This window comes from Lactuca saligna, chromosome 5 (assembly GCF_052625555.1).
Source record: "Lactuca saligna cultivar CGN05327 chromosome 5, ASM5262555v1, whole genome shotgun sequence".
Taxonomy (NCBI): Eukaryota; Viridiplantae; Streptophyta; class Magnoliopsida; order Asterales; family Asteraceae; genus Lactuca; species Lactuca saligna.
This window is the reverse complement of record NC_136421.1, coordinates 132,693,389-132,706,489: the sequence shown is the minus strand read 5'-3', so window position 1 is coordinate 132,706,489 and position 13,101 is coordinate 132,693,389. Positions and strand designations below refer to the sequence as shown.

The window sequence follows — 13,101 nt, the reverse complement described above, 5'->3', positions numbered from 1 at the left end:
TAATAATTTGGGTAATTCTGGTATACCAGAAACCCAACAAACGTACCCTATACCCTACCTTAAAAAATTGGGTTACCCAAATACCCAAAAAATTAACTCGATACCCAATTAACCAGACCCAATTTACCCGATATCTGAAAAAACTGGGCAGGTAATTCGGTATCGGGTATTTTCGACAGGGCTAATGTAATTAAATCCTAGCCATTGGATCAATCATAAATAAAATCTATCTTGAAAGAACATCATTACATGTATTATTATTATTTTTAAGAATTCAAATTTAAAAATGTCTTATGGTAATTTGGACATTTTGTGTATCTTTATTTAAGGAAATAAAATAATGAATTCCAAATTTATAAAGGAGAAAATAAATGTAATTCATACCCAATTGTTGTGTTTTATCGCACCAAGAATAATAAACCATATGATTTTTAAAGGAGAAAATCTTATGGTTTATTATTCTTGGTGCGATAAAACACTGCAATTGGGTATCAATTACACAAAATGTCCAAATTACCCGTAAGACAATTTCCAATAGATATTATACATTGATAGGAAATCAATGTAATTGATACTCAATTATTGTGTTTTATCGTACCAAGAATAATAAATCATATGAATTTTCAAATTACAAGAGAAATTAATTATATATTCTCTTTCTAATGAAACAAATTAACAGAATCATATATATCTAGATATGTAAAAAAACAAATACAATAGATTTAAAACCTTTGGTTGGTTTACTGTGTTCGAATAATTCTTTGTTAACAACAAAACTAGCTTTAAATTTCTAAAAATTGATATAGGAATGACACCAATGTTGCTTTTTCCAAGAATTTCATAAATGCGTTCCAAAATATAAGAATCATCAAACAAAACCAATTTCTAACATACATAGCTTATTCAAGAAAAACATTAGCTTTCAGGGCTTAGAAATACCTTGTTAATTCCTCAAATCAGTAAAAAATTGAACATTGATGCTTGACCATTCTAATTTCCGACAACGCGGGATCACACTCAACCACCGTCGACACTATCTGGCGGTGCGCCATTATCACGGCAGCGAAGCTGCTATCGTAAGTAGCCATGGTGTTTTTTTTTATTTATTTTCATCTCTCTCCCATTGCTCGTTCAATTGCGTTAAGTCGGAATTTGCCTCGAACTACTGTCGCAACATCACGTCGTCGGAGGGAAAAATGTGAAAAGGAATTGGGGGTGGGGTATTTTGTGGCTTCCATCGGTGAAAATAGTGAAGGAGATGTGTAGGTCGACGCGGTGGAAGGAGACGATGAAACAATAGTTGGTAAATGGACAGACGTCGGAATAACATATGAGAGTTGATGGAGAATCTTTAGGCGGCTAGGGTCCAAAATATCATATCCTACAATACATATACAATGCATACACATATTGACCTTCAACATAAAGTTGGCCCGCCCTTGGTCTTCAGTACGAAGTTGGTTCGCCCTTTTGCCTTTAGCATAAAGTTGATCCACCAACTGGTCTGTTGCTTGGCCTTTTGCATAATGCTAGTCCGTTCGAATGTGTTGGCCTTCAGTACGAGGTTGGTCCGCTTTCAACTCCCCATATAATATATCAACACACAAACACACACACACACACACACATATATATATACATATACACAACAAGCATTAATTAAACACTACAAGAAACTAATAGAAATAGCCTAATTGCATATTACAGGGCAACTATATCCTAACATGCAGATGATATATACTGGAGCACATAATATAGTGAGAAAACTCACCTGGACAGTTATTCAAATGATTAAGTGTTATATGGGTGTTTCTACTGGCGATCCAATTTTGCTGGTAGAGCGCTCAACAAGTATTAACCTATAATTCTATAACTTATTAATCCCTATGGCAATCTAGTAATGAAAACTAGATCTTTCACTAATCCCAATGAATATCGAGAGTTCTATCAAATAAGGATCAGTCGGACAGAACAGTTGGGAGACATGACCATTTCGGCGTATAGCCTTTCTGAAATCCAACAACAAAGCCAATGTGACCATTCTAGACACCTCTCCCATAAGTATATCAATCGAGATTATGACTAGAATTACTAATAAACCATATTTACACATTCATAATAATGAATATGAATATAAATATAAGTCACACTTAAAGCGTAATAAGTGTAGCCTAACTTACAGAGAGTTTCTAGCGAAAACTAGGAAATTGCGTTAGCAGAACCCCGACCTGATAGCTACTAATTTCGGGCACTCAGGGACCTCCGGGCTTCGTCGAAATACCCTAACTATTAAGAATCTCTAAATATTACTAAAACAAAACCTTAAATTATTCAATGAAGAAACATCAACCCTTGATTGCATTTCCCTCCTATAGTCTCCACCTTAGGATCATTTTGCTGACATCATCCTGACCCAAAAAAATACACGCGCCTCCTGAATAAAACTTCCTTCTTACGATTCATTCCTAATTTCATTCTTATGTTTTCTCTCTAAAGAATCAACACACTCAACTCCCCTGAAACTCAATAGATATGAACCCTAACCCCTTCCTTCTGCCGATTTGCATAACCCCATTGATTTCATCTATACATGGAATCAATCCTATGCGTTCTACTAAATAATGAAATGGAATCGATCCTATGCGTAACCCCAAGAATTCCTGAGGGGCACCGTGTTGACCATCAACGATTTTCGACCATCAGTTTCTTTTCCACCCTTCGTTCCCAATTCACCATCAACTCTCCACCCAAATTCACCGGAAGTTTATGAAAACCTAGAAGAATGTTCTTTTCTCTATTTGGGAGAAGATTTGGGCATTTCGTACAAGTTGTAAAGAAAGATGTCGATTTTCTCAAGAAGAATATCGGTGCAGGCGTCAATTGGACGAGCGAAGCTCTTGGTTTACCGGATATTTCGAAAAAGGTAGATGAGTTTGTTTGGTTACTGAACCTTGAAGATCCCCACTATTCTGGTGAATTTCAATCTCCTTCTTTGCCTCGGCCTTATTATCCAGGTTTTTCTTTTTCTCACTTTCTCCATAATCTCTATTTTTGGCATAATTTACTTGTAATTATAATTTCAAGAAATCCTGCAGCTATTTCTTAAAACTATTTCCATTTCCACCTTTTGTTGATATCTACGCTAAATGGCCAATTTCATTCAAGAACCGAACTTCACTTGCTCATGCTCATGCCAATGAAGATAACCATATTGCTGATGCTGAATCTGATGGGTTTGAATTGGAAATCAGTGCTCTTCTCATGAAACTAAGGCCAATCAAACAGGTCTGTGATCTGTCTTATTATTCCTTTTAACAATTTAAGTTATTGTTTTATAGAAGATTACAATAAGATAAGATATCTATTGTTTCAGGAGTCTTTAATTCGTGATAACAACAAACTTATATTGTTGGCATCCCTTAGTAATTCATTGGAGTAAATTGTCGATTCTATAGAAAGGCAAGTTCTTATTTTATGTATCGATATATGAAACACATGTTTTTCTTAAAGAAAAGATGTGTCATGTAATCTACAGGTTTGGAAATGCATCAACAAAAGCATCTGATGAAGAAGTGGTACAAGAACATAATGATGTTAAGCCGACACCTGGGCATGGGCATCATAAACTCCCATGTTGGGGTTATTTTCTTTAAAGCTCACTGGTTTGCTCCGTTTGATCTTCAATTTCTTCTCCTCTTTTTGTGTTTGGGTTTCTGTTTTACTCCATGTTGATTTTGATTTCAATATATATCATATACGTAACAGTTGAACAAGAACTCATCCATGGAGTTTCTGCCATCAGTGATCACAACAACACAATAAGAACAGGTTAATCCAAACTCAAACACTCTTTTGTGTTTTTCCAAATCCATTTTCAATTAAACAAATCATAACTCTTGATAGATTAATTTCCTTGGATTCAGGAACACTATGGAGTACAGTTACTCACATCATCACTGCAGTCTAATCTTTCATGTATGTATTTGTACGTAGTTTCTACATTTTATTATATTGTCTCATCAATTTTCTCTTTTGGGTGTGGGATTTAGATACAGAACCAGATACATAATTTGGGTGTAGGATTCAAATAAGTCTGCTTCTGTCGTATCTGTCCTACTTCTTGCTCTGCATGATTGTTGTTTGTCTTGTGTGTGCTCTCTATGTGTGCGTGTGCTGTGTTCCAAAATCACGAACAACTAATACTACAAAAAATTAGAGAAATTAAATAGTAAATTGTTGAAAGCTAAAGATAAAAACAAAAAGAGGGAAATCCATAAAAACTTAGGATTCTTTCAAAAGAATAAGGAAAAAAGCAACAACTTGTTGTGACAAATGTAATTAAAAATTCATTTCTCATCCTAGCAACTCTTACAGGTTCATCATCAAGAAAATTAGATGGAATTTCATTTGATTTAGTCATTATTGATGAAGCTGCTCAGGCCTAGAGATTGCTTGTTGGATTGCTCTTTTCAAGGTAATAAAACAAAACCTTTTTTTTTTTTTTTTTTTTTTTTTTTAAATTGGCAACATATTGGATGATTGAAGTAAAAAGGATTTTGTTTTTTAGGGTTCAAGTGCTTACTTTCAGGGGATCATTTACAACTTCCTCCAACATTTCGAAGTGTTGAAGCTGAAAAAAAGGGATTAGGAAACACTCTTTTTAAACGCCTTGCATATTTATATGGAGATGACGTCATGTCTATGGTGACTGTGCAATATAGCATGCATGAACTTATAATGACTTGGTCTTCTAAAGAGCTTTACAACAATAAGGTAATTTAATTCTGACTTTTTTATTAACCTTATTTATCTATTAATTATATTTGTTATAATAATAATGAGTAATGAAGTAATTAATAATGATAGACTAAAGCTCATGCAAGTGCTGTTCGACATACCCTATATGAGCTTGTAGGTGTTGAGAAGTCTTCTTCTTCCACTGAACCTACTCTTCTTCTCATAGACATTGCAGGGTATGCATATTTGATATTTGATCTAACCTTATAAATTCTATGAATTCTAAAAAAAATAATTATATATTTAGGTGAGATATGGAAGAAAAAAAGGATGAAGAAGAAAGCATATTGAATGAAGGTGAAGCAGAGATTGCTATAGCACATGCAAGAAGGTTGATTCAAATATTAGCATATGCCATAAAAACCAAATATGTATACTTATTAAACTTGCATCATGTTTTGTAATTCAAATTAATTTATTTATCAAAATACTCTCATTTATTTATCCATGATAAGCCACAAAATTATCAAATAAACTCATCTATAAAAAATGTTACTTTGAAAAAAGATTATTTTAAAAAAAGAACCAAAAACCGGTACCAGGAATAGAACCGGCACCGACATCGGTGGTCCGGTTCCTGGTTCTGGGTCATCTTTTACAACCTATGGCAACCACGAGAAAAATATTTATAAAAAAATTAAATTATTAATAAGATTTTTTATAAGACTTTGTATTGATATAAAGAAAGAATCATAACCATTTTATGTATAGATACAAAAACCATTAAATTGCTGAAAAAAAATCAATTACAATTCAAATACGATTAGGATATATAATTTTAGGAAACTAAAAACTCTAGAAAACCAAAACCCTAATCTAATATTTAATTTACGATCTCAATCTTCCAGAAAAAACGAAACCTAGATTAAATATCACCAATATGATGCTTTGGTGGAAAAACAGCTAACCGGCAAAAAATAAACGACCAACAAACTTCAAACCAGAAAACCCTAGCTGATTTTTGTGTCTTTTAAAAGCTAATATCCGTTGTGTCTCCAAACAACAATCTGCTTTGCTGAGTGCTGTGTCACGACCAGAGATTGCAACTGCCGCCCCCGAAGTTGAAAGCGACTATTCGTTCGTCGAACTACAGGCTGAGTGTTGTCTCAGTCTGTCGTCCACCGTCGGAGCTGCTCAATTCTGTGTTTGATTCCATCATTATCAGAACAATAATTCGACCAAATTTATATTTTCCTATATTTTGTAAATATATTAAACATCTTATATTGATATTATTTTCGATATCATACCATATTTATGAAAATCTTGTATATTTATTATATAATTTCCTTATTCTACAAGCTTTTCAAATTTACAATTTTTTATATGGTAAATATTATCTTAAATATGGTATGATTTTATTTATTTTTGTACTTATATTTGACATGGTATATTGATATTATTTTGGATATCATATCATAATTAAAACATATCTTAAGTATGGAAATCATATTACATTCCAAAATCTTTATGTGATATCAGTATTAACCAAATTTATTTTTCCTTATAAATATACTGTCTACGATTTTTCATTACAAATCAAAATTCTCTCTAACCAATTATCCCCTTCCATTGCAGATAATAGTATTCCATGACATCTAACAATGCAGATCAGGTCGTCTTTGATAAGGTTGCTGAAATCAACGCATCTAAAGAGTCTTGGAACATACGTGTTAAAGTCGTCATGCTTTGGAAGCCGACCTATATAAACAATCCTAATATGGTCACAAGCCTGGACATGATTTTAATTGACCAGGAGGTACTGTTTTTACACCATTTGTTTTTTAGATTATCAATTTCTTATGTTATCTCTATTCAAAAAAATTGAAATTCGATTTTTGTTATGCTTTTTTACTTCTATTCATACAATTTTAATAATCAACTGTATTATCAATTTCTTATGTTATCTCTTATTGTTCTTTTTTTTTTTATACTTTTTTTACACTTTTTTTTATCTTTCATTGTCACCTACAGGGAAGTAGAATTCAAGCAACAATAAAAAAAAATCTTATTCTTGTATTTGAATCCCTATTCAATTAAGGAGCTGTCCGGGAGATCAGTAACTTCGTTATGACTAGCAATGAAAGCGAATACATGTTTGTCCCTCATAAACATAAAATTAATTTCTACAAAACCACAAAAGTTCGTGTATCCAATGATTTTGTTGATACAGTAGATCCTTATCATTATATCTCTTTCCCAGATTTGCTAGCCAGGAACTTTGACACTCGTGTTGCATTTGGTATGTTATGTTGTTAGTTTAACTTATTTCTATATTTCAATTTTTAATGTAATACACATTTGGATTATTATTACTAATTTATTACATTTTTTCACATAGATTTTCTAGGTGAAGTTGTGTCAACTGATCCTATGCGAGTCATGGTTGAGTATCGAAGAGAGAAAAGGTTAATGAATCTGGTTGCTCAGGATTTAAGGTACACATTCGTATTATTAGTACACATTCCACCGTTTATATTTATCTTTCATTAATAACCACCATGCATATTTAGTGGTACGAGAATTGCAGTCGCTTTGTGGGGCAGTTTTGCAATGAAGCTGAATACTTACATTTCACAACATAATAATGACACTGCTCCTGTTATTATCCTGCTACGTTTGGCCAAACTCAAAATTTGGGGTGGTAAGTGTTTTTTACAACAAATTATCATTTCAACTTCAAAGTAATTACTAACAATATTATTTTACTTTTTTCTTGCAGGTCAACCTCAAGTTGGTAATTGTTTGTTTGGGTCTAGATTGCATATAAATGATGATATGCCTCAGATTTTGGAGTTCAAATCAAAGTATGTTATTTACCATTTTTAACACATTTATCTTACTAAATCATTAATTTTGTTGAATAACCTCACTTTTTTGTTTATGTAGTCTTAATGCTTTGGATACGAATGTTGAGTCTTCTAGCCGTAAATCCCAGCTCAACTCAGATACCGTTGTGGCTAATCCAGAGGATTACTACCTCCTTTTTCAGATAAAAAACATTGATGAAATTCCTGATTTTACTGAGGTTTACTTAACATTTTTATATAACAGTTTCCGCATTTTATTATTGTTTTGATTTTATATCTAGAGATTTATATGAAATAATATTTTAATATGATTCCTTTTTTTTCCTATATATGAAATAGGAAGTTGGTTTAACCATTATCGTTACTATCATTGGTTTTGATATGGATGATGGTTGGTATTCATTTTATTGCTGTGATTTTTCTAAAAAAGTTACTAAAAATGATGATGATGTTGATGCTGGCACTTTTCACTGTGATGGTTGTGGATTTGTCTCGGATGTATTTGGAAAGTAAGTAATTATTATCTCTTTGACTATGCATGTATTTTACATTTTTCATATATTTCATTGTGTATGGCAAGCTAAATATAAGTATTATGTTATAATTTTTAGGATTAGGATAGTAGTTTGTGTGCAAGATGAAAGTGGCTCTTCTTCGTTTGTATTGTTTGAGCGTCATGTAAAAGATCTTATTCATCGTGGAAACCAATGGTTGATGGACAAAATAGCTAAGGTTTCAAAAAATATGACATATATGATTTTTCTTCTTTAACTTTTCCAACCATTTTATAATGTAAATTAGGATCAAGGGAGACAACAGATACCTGATGAGTTCAAAATTCTTCTAAATAAGAAGTTTGTCTTCAAAGTTCAGATTTCCATATACATTGTGCATAAGTTAACCGATGATGAAAGGGTTCTTGCTGAGGTGACAAAACGGTCACCAAATCATCAACATGATAATATAAATGATAATGGTACTCCTATTAACAAGCCAAATAAGGTATATTTCCAAAGTCAAACCTTGTGCCCTCTCTTCAATATATTTTTCTTTCATTTTTCATGACTTTTAGCAAATATGGTATGTTTTGTTTTATATTTTTCTTGATCGATATTTATTATTTTCTGTTTTCTGCAGGAAAATACTAATTCTATGCATGATGACAATCTTGATGTTGTTGACCTTGAAGCTGTAACACCATCATCGAGTACGGGGAAGCGCTCTATTGAGATTGATGCCAACACTGACTCTTTGGAGTGGTCTTCTTCAAAAACTTGTGCTGTACGGGATACCTTAGAAGATCCCAAAGTTGGAAAAGTTGGACTAATATCAAGCCGCCCATCAAAATTTTACAAATCATCTTCGATATGTTTATAGATTTTTTCTTTTTAATCTTTTGTGTGTCACATTTTTAATTCTCTATTTATTGATCTTTTGGTTGTTTTTAAAATTCCATTGAGTTTTTATTTGGTGTGTACACAATGATACAATTGGAGGTTATGACAATTTCAAGTTATTGAACTCTTTTGATTTAATGCATATTTTCTTTCTTTTTTCTTTCATTCATCATTTGATTTTATAAATTTATTATATATATATATATATATATATATATATACACACACACACACACGAAAATTAAGAATTTTTTTATATATGCTAATTCACTTACTTTTATTTGTCTAAATGGAATTTAAATTTTATTTCCATAAATATACATCGTTTACATATGGTAACAGAATAAAATCATAGTCTAAGTATTCAAAATACATGTCATCTATATTTTATTTATTCCTATCATAATTATATGCATGCTTTACTTTTTACCTAATTTAAATCCTTCTAATATTCAGTTACCTTATATATATATATATATATATATATATATATATATATATATATATATATATATATATATATATATTCATATATTTATGTTTTATTATATATGAGATTTCACCTACTTTTATTTGTTAAAGTCAAATTTAAATTTTATTTCCATAAATATGCATCGTTTTCATATGGTAACAAAATAAAATAATGGAATATGTAATCAAAATCAATTTTTCTAAACTGCATTTATTCCCTCCATAATTATATGAAGACTTTATTTTTTACCTAAGTTAAACCTAACTAATATTTCATTACTTTATTTAATTATATGCAATATTTATTTTTTACCAAATTCAAACCATTCAAATATCCGGTTCTCTTATTTAAAGTGTTAGAAATCATCATCATCACTATATATATATATATATATATATATATATATATATATATATATATATATATATATATATATATATATATATATATGACTAAGAACGAAAAAATTATCAAACATATTGAAATGACTGACATTTCAAATGCTTCGGGAAAGAAAAAACCTACAAGGTTTGTTACTAATGTGTCACCCAACAACACCACTGTCTGACATCACAAATGGTAAGATTCATATTTAAGCATTTTGTTTATATTTGAAGTGCTTGAATGTTTATAATGTTCAATTTGTATAACTCATTTCTCTTTATATTTCATTTGATTTTTTGATATACATACCATTGTTCGTTAGTGAATGCATCATCTTCATCCAATGCTCTAAAACCATCATCACATTCAACATTACAAACAATATCCCACAAAGGTACATGTTCTTATATGTTATGCATCTTTTATATTACACTTTCGTTTTTATATTTGCTTATCTATTGTATTATTTATATCTTATTCCTTGATTATTATTATTTTATACTAAAATTTAAACTTCCATTAACATTTTTTTAGGAAAAAACTTTAATTGTTTTCGGTACGATTAAGCAAGTATGTGCTGAAGGGGAATGATATTGTTTTACTTGTATTAGATGTCAACAGAAATTTTTTGAAACACATTTTAATCCATCATGATCAGTCTCAAGATAAAGAAGTTTTTTATTGTAACACTTCAAACTGCATAAACAAAGTCATTTCTGTTGTTCCCAGGTTTTCAAACTTATTTTATAAATATTATTATATTGTTCTGTTAAATTATATAAATTTATATTACTAAATATGTTTACATCAATGCTTTCAGTTTTAAAACCACCATTGTAGTTGAAGTTATTACCGGTTCGGCGTCAGTTACTTTATATGATTCTGACGCAAAGAAGCTTATAAGAAAAAACGCACATGAGTTGGTTCATGAGTTCTATAAGGTTATACATATTAACTTCATTTACATAAAACAAAATTATTATTTTGTATATCTATTTTTATAAACATTCTTTTTTTTAGGTTGGTAATAATGAAATTTATCCATCTGCTCTAAATATACTATTGGAAAAAAAGATGGCGTTCAAAATTCAAATTACACATGACAATTTGAATAGCAAAACAGAAGGTTATGCTATCTCAATGATCACGTCTAACGATACAATCATTGATGTATTGGAAAAAAATGAAAATGGATCGGGTAAAATTCTTTACCCTCAATGCTACAAACAGTATACTTATTATCAATTAAAATCGTATGTCATCAAATATTAAATTTTAAGTTTTTCTAATATTATTATCTTATTATTTCTTTCTTTTGTAGTTATCATTATTGACTTCTGAACTAATTATTGAAATTCTTTCACGAACATCATTACAAACATTTGCTACTGTACGTTGTACAAATACATATTATGGAAATCTAACATACAACAACTATGTTCTTCATAACTACAACCGTAGAAATAATGTGGTTTGCGGAATTATCGTTCAACAAAAAAAGCATGGAGAAATATAGAGCGTCAGTTTCTTCCGTCTTTTGGTAGCAACAATCATGACATTAATTGGCTACCACATACTTGTACTATTTTAGCATCATCATTGTGTGGACTCCTTCTTCTTGAATCCTATGATCCAGATGAATATGTTTCAAAGATTTTATTTGTTATCAAACCAACGACTTCAGATGCCAAATGGATACCGTTTCCAACCTCTGAATACACTGCAACAAAGTTTGCTTTGGTAGTTATCAGTTCAAACCCGTTACATTTCAAGGTCATTCGATTGTCATACACAAAGCCATCGTAAGAGTTTATATGTAGTACATTTTATGTTATTAATTTACTTTATGATTTACTTATATGCTATTTTATTTGTAGTGATATGCCTACGGAAAAAGTGGACTATGATTACTACAACATAGAATTGTTTTCATCTACTACATGGCAATGGAGGGAGTTTCAAAATATCCGATTACCATCATCTGCTTATCCTGTCTCTGATGAGGCAGTTACAAGTGGCGGTGCCGTATACTTCTTATTATCTAATGATACCATATTGCGATTTGATATTTATTCAGAAGAACATATACTCATATTTTCACCTTCTACTATTAATGAATTAAAACCATATGCATCAAGACTAATCAAGTTTCACGGAAAATTAGGATATGTCTCTATAAGTGGAGATACTTCGTGTGTTATTTGGATTTTCATGCACAATCAGTGGGTTAAAGTAGATGATAGTACTTACAATGAAAGTGCACATGAATGGTCGGATTATAGAAACAATACCCTATATTTCTTAAGAGGAAATACGATTGAGTATGTGGTTCCGGTACATCATTCTCAACAAGTTTTTTCAATCCGTTCTGATTTTGATACAATGAGTATGCCAAGTCGATATTACTGATTATATATATTTTAATTTGCATTCGAACATAGTTGTTTTTATTGTAATGAACTATTTTAATATTTTATATTATTCTATGATTTATTAGTTTTTATTTATTTATTGTTTTAATTGTTATGAAATTAAAATAGCTATTGTAATGTATGTTAATGAATTTAAAATAGCTATGGTAATCTACTTTTAATTGTCATGCTTCCTATGATGTAATATAAGTTTACAATTCAATGTTTTTTTATATACTCCCCGCGTTTAACGTGAGTTTTAGTCTAGTTTTCGAGATCATAACTCAGAAAATCAGAGGGAGGGTTTGGAAATGAATGAGGAACAAATAGGGGATTAGAAAGGTATTTATAACCATTTTTGAGGGATGGGCACCACACACTTGGGTGGTGACTGGGGTGCCATGTGTCACTTTCTTGGTGGCCTACGTGTCGCTTTCTAGAAGGTTGTGTGTCGCCACTGTTAAGCTGAAACTTCGAAAAATTATAACTTCATCATATGAAGTCAGATTTTGACGTTCTCTACATGCACGCTCTCGGTTTTACGACTACTATGACCTTTGTTTAGATTGCTAAGGTAATAAGTAATTTATCTCTAATTCGTATTTTACGACATGCATAGTGATGTCGGTTTAATCACGAAACTTCGAAGAAGCATAATTTCTTCATACGAAGTTGGATTCAGGCGTTCTATATATTTTTGGAAATCATATTGACGTTTCCTGCGTGTTTATGGAGATTACTATGGCTAAAAAGTAATATATATATATATATATATATATATATATATATATATATATATATATATATATATATATATATATATATATCTA

At 30.7% G+C, this 13,101-nt stretch overlaps 1 protein-coding gene across 2 annotated transcripts; it reads left to right on the top strand.

Moving 5' to 3' along the window:
* The first annotated feature begins 632 nt into the window (after window positions 1-632).
* Window positions 633-5,223, top strand: LOC145046868 (uncharacterized). 2 transcript variants are annotated; one of them, XR_013682081.1, is made up of 9 exons: window positions 633-3,014; window positions 3,096-3,285; window positions 3,374-3,662; window positions 3,766-3,828; window positions 3,924-3,975; window positions 4,375-4,474; window positions 4,568-4,773; window positions 4,916-4,973; window positions 5,045-5,223. XR_013682081.1 is itself a non-coding variant. In XM_078995126.1 (9 exons), exons 6-9 carry the CDS (start codon window positions 4,426-4,428, stop codon window positions 5,046-5,048), a joined length of 366 nt encoding a protein of 121 aa, XP_078851252.1. In that variant the 5' UTR covers window positions 647-3,014; window positions 3,096-3,285; window positions 3,374-3,662; window positions 3,766-3,828; window positions 3,924-3,975; window positions 4,375-4,425; the 3' UTR covers window positions 5,049-5,215. The 2 variants fall into 2 exon arrangements, 1 of the variants encoding a protein (XP_078851252.1); XM_078995126.1 differs by having other exon boundaries at window positions 647-3,014; window positions 4,867-4,973; window positions 5,045-5,215.
* The last annotated feature ends 7,878 nt before the right edge of the window (window positions 5,224-13,101 follow it).

Excerpts from the sequence above, each read along its gene's own strand:
- LOC145046868 (XM_078995126.1), top strand. The coding sequence starts at position 4,426 with ATGAAGCTGCTCAGGCCTAGAGATTGCTTGTTGGATTGCTCTTTTCAA. Across the intron at positions 4,475-4,567 it reads GTTGGATTGCTCTTTTCAAG|GGTTCAAGTGCTTACTTTCA; the intron begins GTAATAAAACAA and ends TTTGTTTTTTAG. Across the intron at positions 4,774-4,866 it reads AAGAGCTTTACAACAATAAG|ACTAAAGCTCATGCAAGTGC; the intron begins GTAATTTAATTC and ends TAATAATGATAG.